Raw genomic sequence first — 12,711 nt, 5'->3', positions numbered from 1 at the left:
CATGTAACTATAAATTCTAAGATGGCTGCCGCTATCAGTGCTTTTTTGTAGCTAGTAGTAATATTCCCCTCACATATGGGTGGGAAAAAATCCGTATGCTGACGTGGAGTTTGTACAGGAAAGGAAAATTACTGGTTAGGTAAGTATACAATTTTCCGTTTTCCTATACAAACCCACGTCAGCATACAATGGGATTTAACTATTACAATAAGACACGGGTGGGCAATGATAATAATGCTTTAACAGTGCTTTAATTTTGCACATACAGTATAAAGTGTTACATCACACTAAATTGACTTGTGAGGCTGAGAGAATTCTCCTCCCGAACTCTGCTGTAGACCCCGCTGCTGGGTCCACCTTATAATGCTTTATAAAAGTGTTGATGGACGACCAGTTTGCCGCTCTGCAGATGGTTTCTGCCGATACCCTCGTATATGCGGCCCATGAGGCCGATACCGCCCTTGTGGAGTGTGCCCTCACTTGTTCCGGAGGCTCTCTGCCCATTGCCCTATAAGCTGCCCTGATTGCCCCCACTAGCCATGTGGCAATTGTTCTTGATGTGGCTGGATGTCCCTTCCTATATCCTGATGGGATTACAAAAAGCCTATTAGATTTCCGGATGGGCTTGGTCCGGTCTAAGTAGGTAGCCAGTATCGTGGGTATGTTCAATGAATTAGGATGCTCCAAAGATGTGTCTGTGAAGTTGGGTAGCTCCCATTCCTGATTGAAATGGTATGAGGTTGCCCTCTTGGGGATGAACTCCTCGACGGGTCTCAGAGTGATTCTGTCTGGAAAAAATTGTAAGTATGGACTTTCGTAGGCCAAAGCTTGTAGCTCTGAGCTTCGGCGTGCTGACGTGACTGCAATTAGGAATACTAACTTAGTTGTAAGGTTGCCTAGCGAGCATTGTGATATTGGCTCAAAGGGTGCCCCTGATAATCCCTGCAGTACTAGTGGTAGGTCCCACTGGGGATACAAATTCTTCCTTGCAGGTCTTATCTTTGTTGCAGCTTTTATAAATTGAATGATTAAAGGATGATTTGCCCACTTCTGATCCGTGAGAGATGATAGTGCAGAAATTTGTACTCTTAAGGTATTTACCCCTAGACCTAGCTCTAGTCCCTGTTGTAGAAATTGCAGGATCTCAGTTACCTGTGGGTTGTAGGGGCTAGTTTGATTCTTGGTTGCAAATTCTGTGAATCTGTACCATATACGGTGATAAGTCGCATTCGTTGTTCTTTTCCTAGCGCGCAGTAGGGTGTCTGTTACTGCCTCAGTGCAGCCCAGTGTTAGTAGCTTCTGCCTTTCAGCTTCCAAGCCGTTAAAGATAGCATGCCCGGATTGGGATGGACCAGTTCTCCCTGAGTCAGTAAGTCCTGTGGACATGGAAGCGGGATGGGTGTCGCTATGGACAGCTTCTGAAGTAATGGATACCATGGTCTGCGAGGCCAGTCTGGAATTACTGCTATAATTGTGGTCTTTTCTCGTTGTATCTTCAATAGTAAATGATAAATTATTGGTATTGGAGGGAAAGCGTAAGCCAGATTCTGAGGCCATTCTGATGTTAGCGCGTCCCAACTCACCGCCTCCCTGAACTTGTAGCGGGAGAAAAACATCCTGCATTTCGCATTGAACGGCGTAGCCATCAAGTCTATCTGGGGATGGCCCCATCTCTGGCAGATCATTTCGAATACCTTCTGGCTCAACGACCATTCGTTGTTGTCGTATCGATATCGGCTCAGACTGTCTGCTATCAGATTCTTCACTCCTGGTATATGAATTGCTTGTAAGCTGATTAGATTGTCTTGGGCCCATGCCATTATCGGGGACACCTCTCTGAGTAAAGAGCGACTGCGTGTCCCCCCCTGGTTCTGCACATACGCTACCGCGGAGGTATTGTCCATCCTTAAGAGTAGACTGTTGTTGCGTAATATTTGTGCAAAGTGACGAATTGCTTCGCTCGCTGCCCTCAGTTCCAATATATTGGCTGATATATTCTCTGTCGGGTATGGCCATGTGCTCTGGGCATACTGTTGGTTGAGGTGTGCCCCCCAGCCTATCTGACTCGCATCTGTGGTTAATACCAGTGGTGTTGGTGTTCGCAGACTGTGATGGTTCAGTAGGTTCTGTGTATTCTTCCACCATGTTAGCTGCCGTCTGGCTGGCGGTTGGATTTGAATTAACTGTGTCATGGACCTTCCATCCCACTGATCGAGGAAATTTGTCTGGAATATCCTTACATTCCATTTCGCCCACCGCACCATGGGAATGGTTGCGGTCATAGTTCCCAGTAGGCGTAAACACTCTCTTGCTTGAATGGTTTGAGTTTGTTCCACTGCTGCAACTTTCGATATGATCGATAACATCTTGTCCTTTGGGAGTTGTACTGCATTCCTTAGAGTGTCTATGTATGCCCCCAGAAAAAGGATGCTCTGTGAGGGTTCTAAGCTGCTTTTCTCCCAGTTGATCAGCCAACCGAAGTCCCTTAGTGTTACGAGCAGTATCTCCCTGTGCTGAATTGCTACTTCCTGCGAGGCTGCTATTAAGAGTATATCGTCCAGATAGGCATGAATACGAAGACCTCTTTTCCTGAGTAGAGCTATAAGTGTTACTAATATTTTCGTGAATGTTCTGGGAGCTGTAGAAATGCCGAAGGGCAATACTCTGAATTGATAATGTTCTGTTCCTATAGCGAACCTGAGGAATCTCTGATATTCGGCTTGTATCGGGACGTGCAGGTACGCGTCTGCGAGATCCAATGAAATTAACCAGTCGCCCACCTGAATTGATGGTAGTATTGTGTGGAGAGATTCCATCTTGAATGACTCTAAATCGATCTGTACGTTCAAAAGTCTGAGGTCTAATACCGGTCGTAAATTTCCACTCTTTTTCGTCACGAAAAATAGTGGGGAGTAGAAACCTGTGAATTTCTGCAGCTGTGGTACCTGTATTATGGCGTTCTTGTCGATTAATTCGGATAAATACTGGGATAGTATGTCTCTGTGTTGCGGTGTCCTTGGGGTCTTTGTCGCCTTGAAGTGGTCCTGGGGGAAGGCCTGTTTGAACCGCCAAGAGTGTCAGTTTTGAATTGTGTTGACCACCCATGGGTCTTGCACATGTTCCGCCCACACCTTGCTGTACCGTTGTAGTCGTCCCCCAACTCTTGGTGTGTGAGCGGGCGTGATCTCAGAATGATTTTGAGGGTTGTGGTGCTGAGCTTGCAGTGCGCTGTCTGTTAAACCTGGCGATGTTAGATTGTCCACTCTGCCATTGGCGACGAAAATTTCTGCCCCCTCTTCCGGTGTTAGTCTCTCTATATCGGGACTGAAAGCTAACCCTGTTCGTCATTCGTTGTCTTTTTAGACGACGATCTTGAGGGATTAATCCAGACTTGCCTCCGGTTACCTGGCTTATAGCCTCATCAAGTTTTGGTCCGAATAGGTTCTTACCGTCGAAGGGGATCTTGCACCATGTGCTTTTAGAATTAGGGTCAGCGGACCATGACTTTAGCCATAAGGCCCTTTTGGATGTTACCGAATATAACATGGCCCGGGCCGAAGCCCGAATGATATCGAAAGCGGCCTCGCCGATAAATTCCGCCGCAACACGAAAATCGTCTAAAGCCTGGATAAGGGATTCCCTGTCGAGTTTAGCCTGGATCGCCCCCTCAAGATTGTCTGTCCAAGCACTTAATGCCTTTGCTATTGAGGTTAAGGCCACAGCTGGACGACAGGCTCCGCCCATACTAGTGTATGCCTTCCTTAGGTCAGCGTCTATTTTCCTTTCCATTATATCCCTAAAAGGGGTGGAGTCCTCTGACGGTAATGTAGTGTGTCTAGCTAAGCGTACAATTGATGCATCAATGATTGGTGGAGAATCCAACTGTTGGGTTAGTTCTGCTTCTAAAGGGTACATTTTCTGCAGTCTGTTAATTAATGGTGTTTTTTTCTCCATTCTGGACCATTCTTCTTTGATTAACTCCGTCACCTCCTCCATAATAGGGAAAGAGACTGCAGACTTCTTAAGATGGGGGTAATAGGATCTGGAATTACTGGGGGGTTCTGATTGTTCCTCCCACAAAATGGCCTCCTTGACGGACTTAATGAGGGGGTTGACCAGTGCGAAATCAAAGCCTAATTTACAATCATCATTATCTATGTCTTCCTCCATTTCTGTTGACCTGTCATCCTCTCGATTGGTCTGTATTAAACCTGACGCTGTATGATGTTCCCGCAGAGTTTGCTGTACTATATCTTTCACTAGTGTTGGCAAGTCAGGCATGGGGGGCTGTTTTTCTCTCGGTAATGAGTAAAAACAGTCTGCGCATACTAATTTCCCGGGCATTGTATACTCTCCACAAGCCCAACATCCCTCCTGTTCCTCATAAAAATGTTCACTAGGTTGTTGGGACTTTCTCTTTGCAGTAGCCTTCCTGCTTGACCCCGAAGATGACCCTCTTGCCTCTGCGGCATTGGGTGTCTCCTTGGAAGTACCAGGAGTTTGGGGGCTGAGAAGACAATAAAAGAGATAGAAGAAGACTGTCAGTATCTCATTCTATCCACCTCTTTTCCTACCTAATACTTACAATGCTACCCACTCTTACCAATCATTGGGGGGCTGGTCTGATATGCGGGCAGGCCGACTATCCTCTTCCATATTGGGAAAAACCCACTATGAAAAAGCATACAATGATATGTAAATAGGAGGAAAGGCAAATAAAAAATATCTACACATGATACAAGGCTTAAGAATGCACACCTTAAAAATCAATAACACTGCTTTGGCTGAGCGCACAGGAAAGCAGAGCTGGACCTGGAAGAAAACAATACATTCCAAATATAAATAGTCGCAGACAGTACAGTGGTATAGATGTAGGGAGGCTCACAGTTGCTCCCTCCTACCTCCTCCGATTCTGGCAGAGTTCTGGCGATCAGCGACATGCTGGGAGACTTGCAGGCTCTATATGCCTGACTCCGCGTCTTCCGGGTGGCAACACGCATGCGCGTGACGTCACACGCTGCTCCGTCAGTGGAGCGCAGCGCTAGAGAGACGTACACTGCGGAAGTCACCCACTTCCGGAACCTCTGCGAAAGGGGAACAAGCCAAGCTCCGCCTCCAACCTCCGACATGCGGATGGATCAATACCCCACAGACCAGCAGAAGGGGTCCCGCATGGATAACCAACCTTTAGGTCATTGCCATGCGAGCCTCACTCAGGAGAGGGATAGAACCTGAGCGGTGGCCACAAGAAAACGGCCTGGTAGGAGTAAAATAAAAATTCTGCAGCTGTCACTCATGTTGTCCTGAGGGAATTGAGACAGATGAAAAAAAGCACTGATAGCGGCAGCCATCTTAGAATTTATAGTTACATGTCCTGAGGGGGTTAAGGGGGCGGAGTTAACCCATTGTATGCTGACGTGGGTTTGTATAGGAAAACAATTTACAATCGTTGGATTTACCCAACTCCCTCTAGCCTTGTGACAAAATGTCACAATTGATGAGCATGGAAACACTGGATGTTATGCTGCATAAGGAAATAAGAACTAAGAGCTTCTTCAAGAAGTGGAAATCGTACATTTTTCAAATATTATCAGTTGCAAAGTTAACATCTTTTATGTTATCCTTTTGCCTAAATTTATGTTATGCCACGGAACAACTCAAAGGAACGCTGGGGCCCAGGAAATTGTGTTATAAAAATACTTTTTGAGCTTGTCAAACATTTTTATAACTAAGTAGTGAATTATCAAGGGGTGAGCAGCACAAACCAACTTTTAATGCAATTTTTTTGCAAAGTATGCACGCAGCAGTGGAGACCCCAATCCCCACAAGAAATATATATAACATACAGAGGGGCTGCAGCACACAACAGGAAAACAGTGACAGGGGCTCTTGGTTATGCTTTAACGCGCTTAAGCTCACCAACTGAGCCAAAGTGTCCCTGATTTGGCGAGTCCTACTCTAACCATGCAATGCTAGTTTTTATCAGCAGTCTAGTGGGAACTAATCCAAAAACCCAAGAGATTAGTTTCCACTAGAGTGCTGATAAAAACTAGCATGCGTGCATACTTTGGAAAAAAATGCATTAACCACTTGCCGACCGCCTTAAGCCGATGGGCGGCGGCAAGGGCTGGGCCCAAACGACCGCAATACGCCCATTGGCGGTGGCGGCGGCGGGCGTGGTTATGCGGCGATCGCGTCATTCGTGACGCGATCAGCCGCCGGCAACTGGCTCCGCCCCCGCGCTGTAACCCGCCCGCCGTTCGGAAGCGCCGGCGGGTTACTAGCACCCGGATCGCCGCACGGATAGTGTATAATAGGCTTTGTAATGTATACAAAGCCTATTATACTGGCTGCCTCCTGCCCTGGTGGTCCCAGTGTCTGAGGGACCACCAGGGCAGGCTGCAGCCACCCTAGTCTGCACCAAGCACACTGATCCTGCCCCCCCTTCCCTCTGATCGCCCACAGCACCCCTCAGACCCCTGTTTGCACCCAATCACCCCCCTAATCACCCATCAATCATTCCCTGTCACTATCTAAAAACGCTATTTTTTTTAACCCTAAACTGCCCCCTGCTCCCTCCTGATCACCCCACCCCACCCCTCAGATTCTCCGCAGACCCCCCCCCCCCAGACCCCCCTCCCCCTTCCCTGTGTACTGTATGCATCTATCCCCCCTGATCACCTGCCAATCACCTGTCAATCACCCATCAATCACCCATCAATCACCCCCTGTCACTGCCACCCATCAATCAGCCCCTAACCTGCCCCTTGCGGGCAATCTGATCACCCACCCGCACCAATAGATTGCCCGCAGATCCGACATAAGATCACCTCCCAAGTGCAGTGTTTACATCTGTTCTCTCCTCTAAACACCCACTAATTACCCATCAATCACCCATCAATCACCCCCTATCACCACCTGTCACTGTTACCCATCAGATCAGACCCTAATCTGCCCCTTGCGGGCACCCAATCACCCACCTACACGCTCAGATTGCCCTAAGACCCCCCCTTATCAATTCGCCAGTGCAATATTTACATCTCTTCTTCCCTGTAATAACCCACTGATCACCTGTCAATCACCTATCAATCACCCATCAATCACCCCCTGTCACTGCCACCCATCAATCACCCCCTGTCACTGCCACCCATCAATCAGCCTCTAACCTGCCCCTTGCGGGCAATCTTATCATCCACCCACACCAATAGATCGCCCGCAGATCCGACATCAGATCACCTCCCAAGTGCAGTGTTTACATCTGTTCTCTCCTCTAAACACCCACTAATTACCCATCAATCACCCATCAATCACCCCCTATCACCACCTGTCACTGTTACCCATCAGATCAGACCCTAATCTGCCCCTTGCGGGCACCCAATCACCCGCCTACACGCTCAGATTGCCCTCAGACCCCCCCTTATCAATTCGCCCGTGCAATATTTACATCTCTTCATCCCTGTAATAACCCACTGATCACCTGTCAATCACCTATCAATCACCCATCAATCACCCCCTGTCACTGCCACCCATCAATCACCCCCTGTCACTGCCACCCATCAATCAGCCCCTAACCTGCCCCTTGTGGGCAATCTGATCACCCACCCACACCAATAGATCGCCCGCAGATCCGATGTCAGATCACCTCCCAAGTGCAGTGTTTACATCTGTTCTCTCCTTTAAACACCCACTAATTACCCATCAATCACCCATCAATCACCCCCTATCACCACCTGTTACTGTTACCCATCAGAATAGACCATAATCTTCCCTTTGCGGGCACCCAATCACTCGCCCCACACGCTCAGATTGCCCTCAGACCCCCCCTTATCAATTCGCCAGTGCAATATTTACATCTCTTCTTCCCTGTAATAACCCACTGATCACCTGTCAATCACCTATCAATCACCCATCAATCACCCCCTGTCACTTCCACCCATCAATCACCCCCTGTCACTGCCACCCATCAATCAGCCTCTAACCTGCCCCTTGCGGGCAATCTGATCACCCACCCACACCAATAGATCGCCCGCAGATCTGATGTCAGATCACCTCCCAAGTGCAGTGTTTACATCTGTTCTCTCCTCTAAACACCCACTAATTACCCATCAATCACCCCCTATCACCACCTGTCACTGTTACCCATCAGAATAGACCATAATCTGCCCCTTGCGGGCACCCAATCACTCGCCCCACACGCTCAGATTGCCCTCAGACCCCCCCTTATCAATTCGCCAGTGCAATATTTACATCTCTTCTTCCCTGTAATAACCCACTGATCACCTGTCAATCACCTATCAATCACCCATCAATCACCCCCTGTCACTGCCACCCATCAATCACCCCGTGGTGAGGAGCATAGTGAGTCCGTGGCAGATTTCATTTTTTTTTGTCGCAAGTTAGAAGAAATGGCAACTTTTTTTTAGTTTTGTCACAAAGTGTCATTTACCGCTAACTTGTGACAAAAAATAAAATCTTCTATGAACTCACCATGCCTCTCACTGAATACTTTGGGATGTCTTCTTTCCAAAATGGGGTCATTTGGGGGGTATTTATACTATCCTGGAATTTTAGCACCTCATGAAACATGACAGGGGGTCAGAATAGTCAGAGATGCTTGAAAATAGGAAAATTCAATTTTGGCACCATAGTTTGTAAACGCTATAACTTTTACCCAATCCAATAAATATACACTGAATGTTTTTTTTTTTTATCAAAGACATGTAGCAGAATAACTTTCGCGCTCAAATGTATAGGAAATTTTACTTTATTTGAAAAATGTCAGCACAGAAAGTTAAAAAAGTCATTTTTTTGACAAAATTCATGTCTTTTTTGATGAATATAATAAAAACTAAAACTCGCAGCAGCAATCAAATAGCACTAAAAGAAAGCTGTATTAGTGACAAGAAAAGGAGGTAAAATTCATTTAAGTGGTAGGTTGTATGACCGAGCAATAAACCGTGAAAGCTGCAGTGGTCTGAATGGAAAAAAAGGCTCTGGTCCTTAAGGGGCGAAAAGACTGTGGTCCTCAAGTGGTTAAAAGTTGGTTTGTGCTGCTCACCCCTTGATAATTGATTATAATTTTTCCCTTGTGAGCCTGCAAAACCACGCCCACTTCTAGCACAGTTAAGCATATAAATGAGTGGATTGCACATTTTCAGAGAGTTCATTTGGTAGCTAGTGGAAGGTGAGGTGTTTTTAATTTCCTTTTCTCCCATTTAGTTGACTCTTGGGTTTTTGGATTAGTCCCCACTAGACTGCTAATAAAAACTAGCATTGCCTCTTTAGAGTAGGACTCACCAGATCGGGGACACTTTGGCGCAATTGGTGAGCTTAAGCGCGTTAAAGCGTAACCAAGAGCCCCTGTCACTGTTTTCCTGTTGTGTGCTGCAGCCCCACTGTATGTTATGTAACTAAGTAGTGGTGACATATTGGAGAAGGTAGGCAATAGGATTGTCTTTGCATACCACTGCATATCGCTAGTCAAGTTTTGTTTAGTTTTTTTCCTATATATGCAGAGCTAATTATTTTTTTTATGTGCAGAGCAAAAACAAAGCATTACATTAATTGCAAAATTCCATTATTATGATTCGTGCTGCTTCCAAGTGACCTTAACTAGCCTTAATTTACTTCAAACAGCCTAGATATGGTATGTGATAACATTTTCACGGCCTGTTTGTTGTTTTCCCCCCTTTATTTAGCAAATCATAACCCATACCTGTAACAAAATCCCCATAGTGACACCTGACCCTAATCTGCCCCTTAAAGTTAGCCATTTCTGTCACATAAACCTAATACCTCCCCTTATGTTAACCCCTTCCTTGACACCTATGCCTAATCTTTCCCTTTTAACATTGCATGCTTCCTATCACCTAACTCAAACCTTTATGTTAACCTCTTCATAATAATACCCCTTCCTAATGCCTAAGCCTTACTTCCTTACCCCATCCAACTCTTTTAACTTAAAACTTGATGCTCCTGAACAATGACTAAACCTAATCAATGACCCTATCCGATATTTACCTTTTGTTGCATCTGGTGCTTAATTTCTTACTTTAGGAATACATATCAACTTTATATTAGTTAAACAGTGATGTAAACATAACCCTTCACTGCAGAAGAAATAGTTGCAGCTTATAAACCACCCTTGGTATTGGCATTGGCTATGTTGTAGTTTATAATCGACTACAATAAAACAAACTTCTTCAGGGAACTTTCCCTTTTCTATTGTGCCACCAGTGACAGAGATATAGCAGCAAATAAAACAAAGCATTTTTGTTGAAACAAGTGTGACAGAGTATATGATATGTGTGCCCACTTTAGAGATCCTGTCACCTCCTCGCACAACTATGGCGAATGGAAATGAGATGTAGTTAGCAATACAACATATGACTGCACTCCTAACACTTCTTCATTCCATGCAATACCAAACAAAATATAGCTGGAGTTTCACTTCATAGTTGGCTTTCAACCCATTTGGTACTTAATCTAATGACAGTGATGTAGAAATTAAAACCAGTGACTTTATCAGCCATCATTTTTAATGTAATCAGTGCCTGCATCAAGCTGCTATATCATTTACTGAAAACTGGATCTGTACTAACTCAGCATGACATACTCCATTGACTTCCAGTTGAATCAGCAGAGCTGGGTGTCAGTAAATAGTATATGGGCTTTTGTACAGAGACCAATTAAGATAAAAAGGGAGACTAAGAGGCACCTCCTCTAACTTTCACAGCCCTTTTTATAGTGGAATGCATGGCTGTGTAGTGTGTTATTGGGAACACTGGGAATATGCATCCCAGCATATTATAATGCTGTGAGATGGATTTTTCTTAGTGTCCCTCACCGTTGCAAACTGACATTTAGGGCAGATTTTTTTTTTTTATGACAGGTACAATAAAAGCCGGAGGAAAAATTAAGCAGATCACATACTAACCAATTCGATTTAGGGTGTAAAATAAAACTTGGATTCCGATTGGTTGCTCTGATTTACTTTTACTTCATTTTTATTGCTTATTCCTTGATAAATGATCCTTAGAGAATTTAAGACCAGTCTGTCTGTCTGGCATCAAGTTGATGGTATTGTCAAATAGTGTGCACTGCCCAGCATTGCTTTTACTGCTAGTGTGCCCTAAAACTAACCTGAAGTGAGATTTTATTGGTTGTACAGATAGCTGTTGCAAATCATCTTCTTGCATACTGTATGTAGTCCGTTTTCTAATGTGTGATGTTCATTTGTTACTTTTGTGTACTCCAGGTTACAAGGAAGATAATGCAGCCAGCCAAAAGAGATCGTTATAAAGAGCTTAGCCCAGCCCTTACTCCGGAGGGTAATGTGATTATGAGTTTTAACTTTGACAGTTATCAGCTTGAGGAAGAAGAAGTGCAGATAACAGGAAGCAGCCAAACACAGGGAGTACTTACATTAATGGAACCAGGTATGTTGAAACTTTGCTTATGTGTATGCAATTATTACACTTCAGTAATATTACCTGTATAAACTATGTGGCTGCAGTAGTAGTCTGTAGAATTTGAGTTGAGTAAAAATGTTCAAACCATAAAAACACATTATTCAGTGTTCTCTCCCACAAAATGGTGGTAGGTATTAGATTGTGAGCTCCTCTGAGGACAGTCAGTGGCATGACTATGTACTCTGTAAAGTGCTGCAGAAGATGTCAGTGCTATATAAATATACATACTGTAACAATAATATGGTAGGACCTTAGTCTATAACTATGGTAGGATTACTTTGCAAACTCCTCCGAGGACAGTCAGTGACATGACTATGTACTCTGTAAAGTGCTGCAGAAGATGTCAGTGCTATATAAATACATAACAATAATATGGTAGGACATTAGACTATAACTATGGTAGGATTAGATTATGAGCTTCTCTTGAGAACAGTCAGTGACATGACTATGTACTTTTTAAAGTGCTGCAGAAGATGGCAGTGCTATATAAATACATAATAATTATATGGTAGGACTTCATACTATGACTATGGCAGGATTTGATTGTGAGTTCCTCAGAGGACAGTCAGTAACATGAATTTGTACTCTGTAAAGTGTTGCAGAAGATGTCAGTGCTATATAAATACACAGTATTAATATGGTAGGGCATTAGACTATAACTATGGTAGGATTAGATTGTAAACTCCTCTGAGGACATTCAGTGACATGACTATGTACTTTGTAAAGTGCTGCAGAAGATGTCCGTGCTATATAAATGCTATATAATGCTATATAAATACATAATAATTATATGGTAGCACATTAGACTATGACTATGGTAGGATTAGATTGTGAGCTCCTCAGAGGACAGTCAGTGACATGATTATGTACTCTGTACAGCTCTGCAGAAGATGTGAGTGCTATATAAATAATAATCTTTCCACGTCGTCAAGGGCTGGAATCCACTGTGTCTTGCATTGAGATGAATAGAAGCGTTCATCTCAAAGCATTTATTCGGCAAGTGCCATGGTCAATCAAATTTTGATTGAGATGCTGTGTGTAGCTTCTAGTGTCATTTGTGCTTGTGGTCCCAACCGGTACCTAATGGTGGTAATACACTGTTATGCTGGCCACAGTTATTTACAGAGTACTGATGCACATTGCACATATTACCCACATGTTCCAGTTATGCGTTAAACATATCAATCCTATACTGTACATTCATACTATAATTGAGCTTTCCAGGCTTTACAATGTCCAC

At 44.4% G+C, this 12,711-nt stretch overlaps 1 protein-coding gene across 2 annotated transcripts in view; it reads left to right on the top strand.

Moving 5' to 3' along the window:
- LOC137525719 (equilibrative nucleoside transporter 4-like) overlaps positions 1 to 12,711 on the top strand; it is a 118,045-nt gene that overhangs the window by 14,819 nt on the left and 90,515 nt on the right. For both annotated transcript variants that reach the window (XM_068246896.1, XM_068246895.1), the window contains exon 2: positions 11,258 to 11,438. In XM_068246896.1, coding sequence (XP_068102997.1) covers positions 11,273 to 11,438 — 166 coding nt within the window. In that variant the 5' untranslated portion in view covers positions 11,258 to 11,272. The remainder of the gene's footprint in view (positions 1 to 11,257; positions 11,439 to 12,711) is intronic.

The sequence above is a fragment of the Hyperolius riggenbachi genome, chromosome 7 (assembly GCF_040937935.1).
Source record: "Hyperolius riggenbachi isolate aHypRig1 chromosome 7, aHypRig1.pri, whole genome shotgun sequence".
NCBI lineage: Eukaryota > Metazoa > Chordata > Amphibia > Anura > Hyperoliidae > Hyperolius > Hyperolius riggenbachi.
Note: the sequence above shows the minus strand (reverse complement) of the source record. Positions and strands in the feature narration are given on the sequence as shown.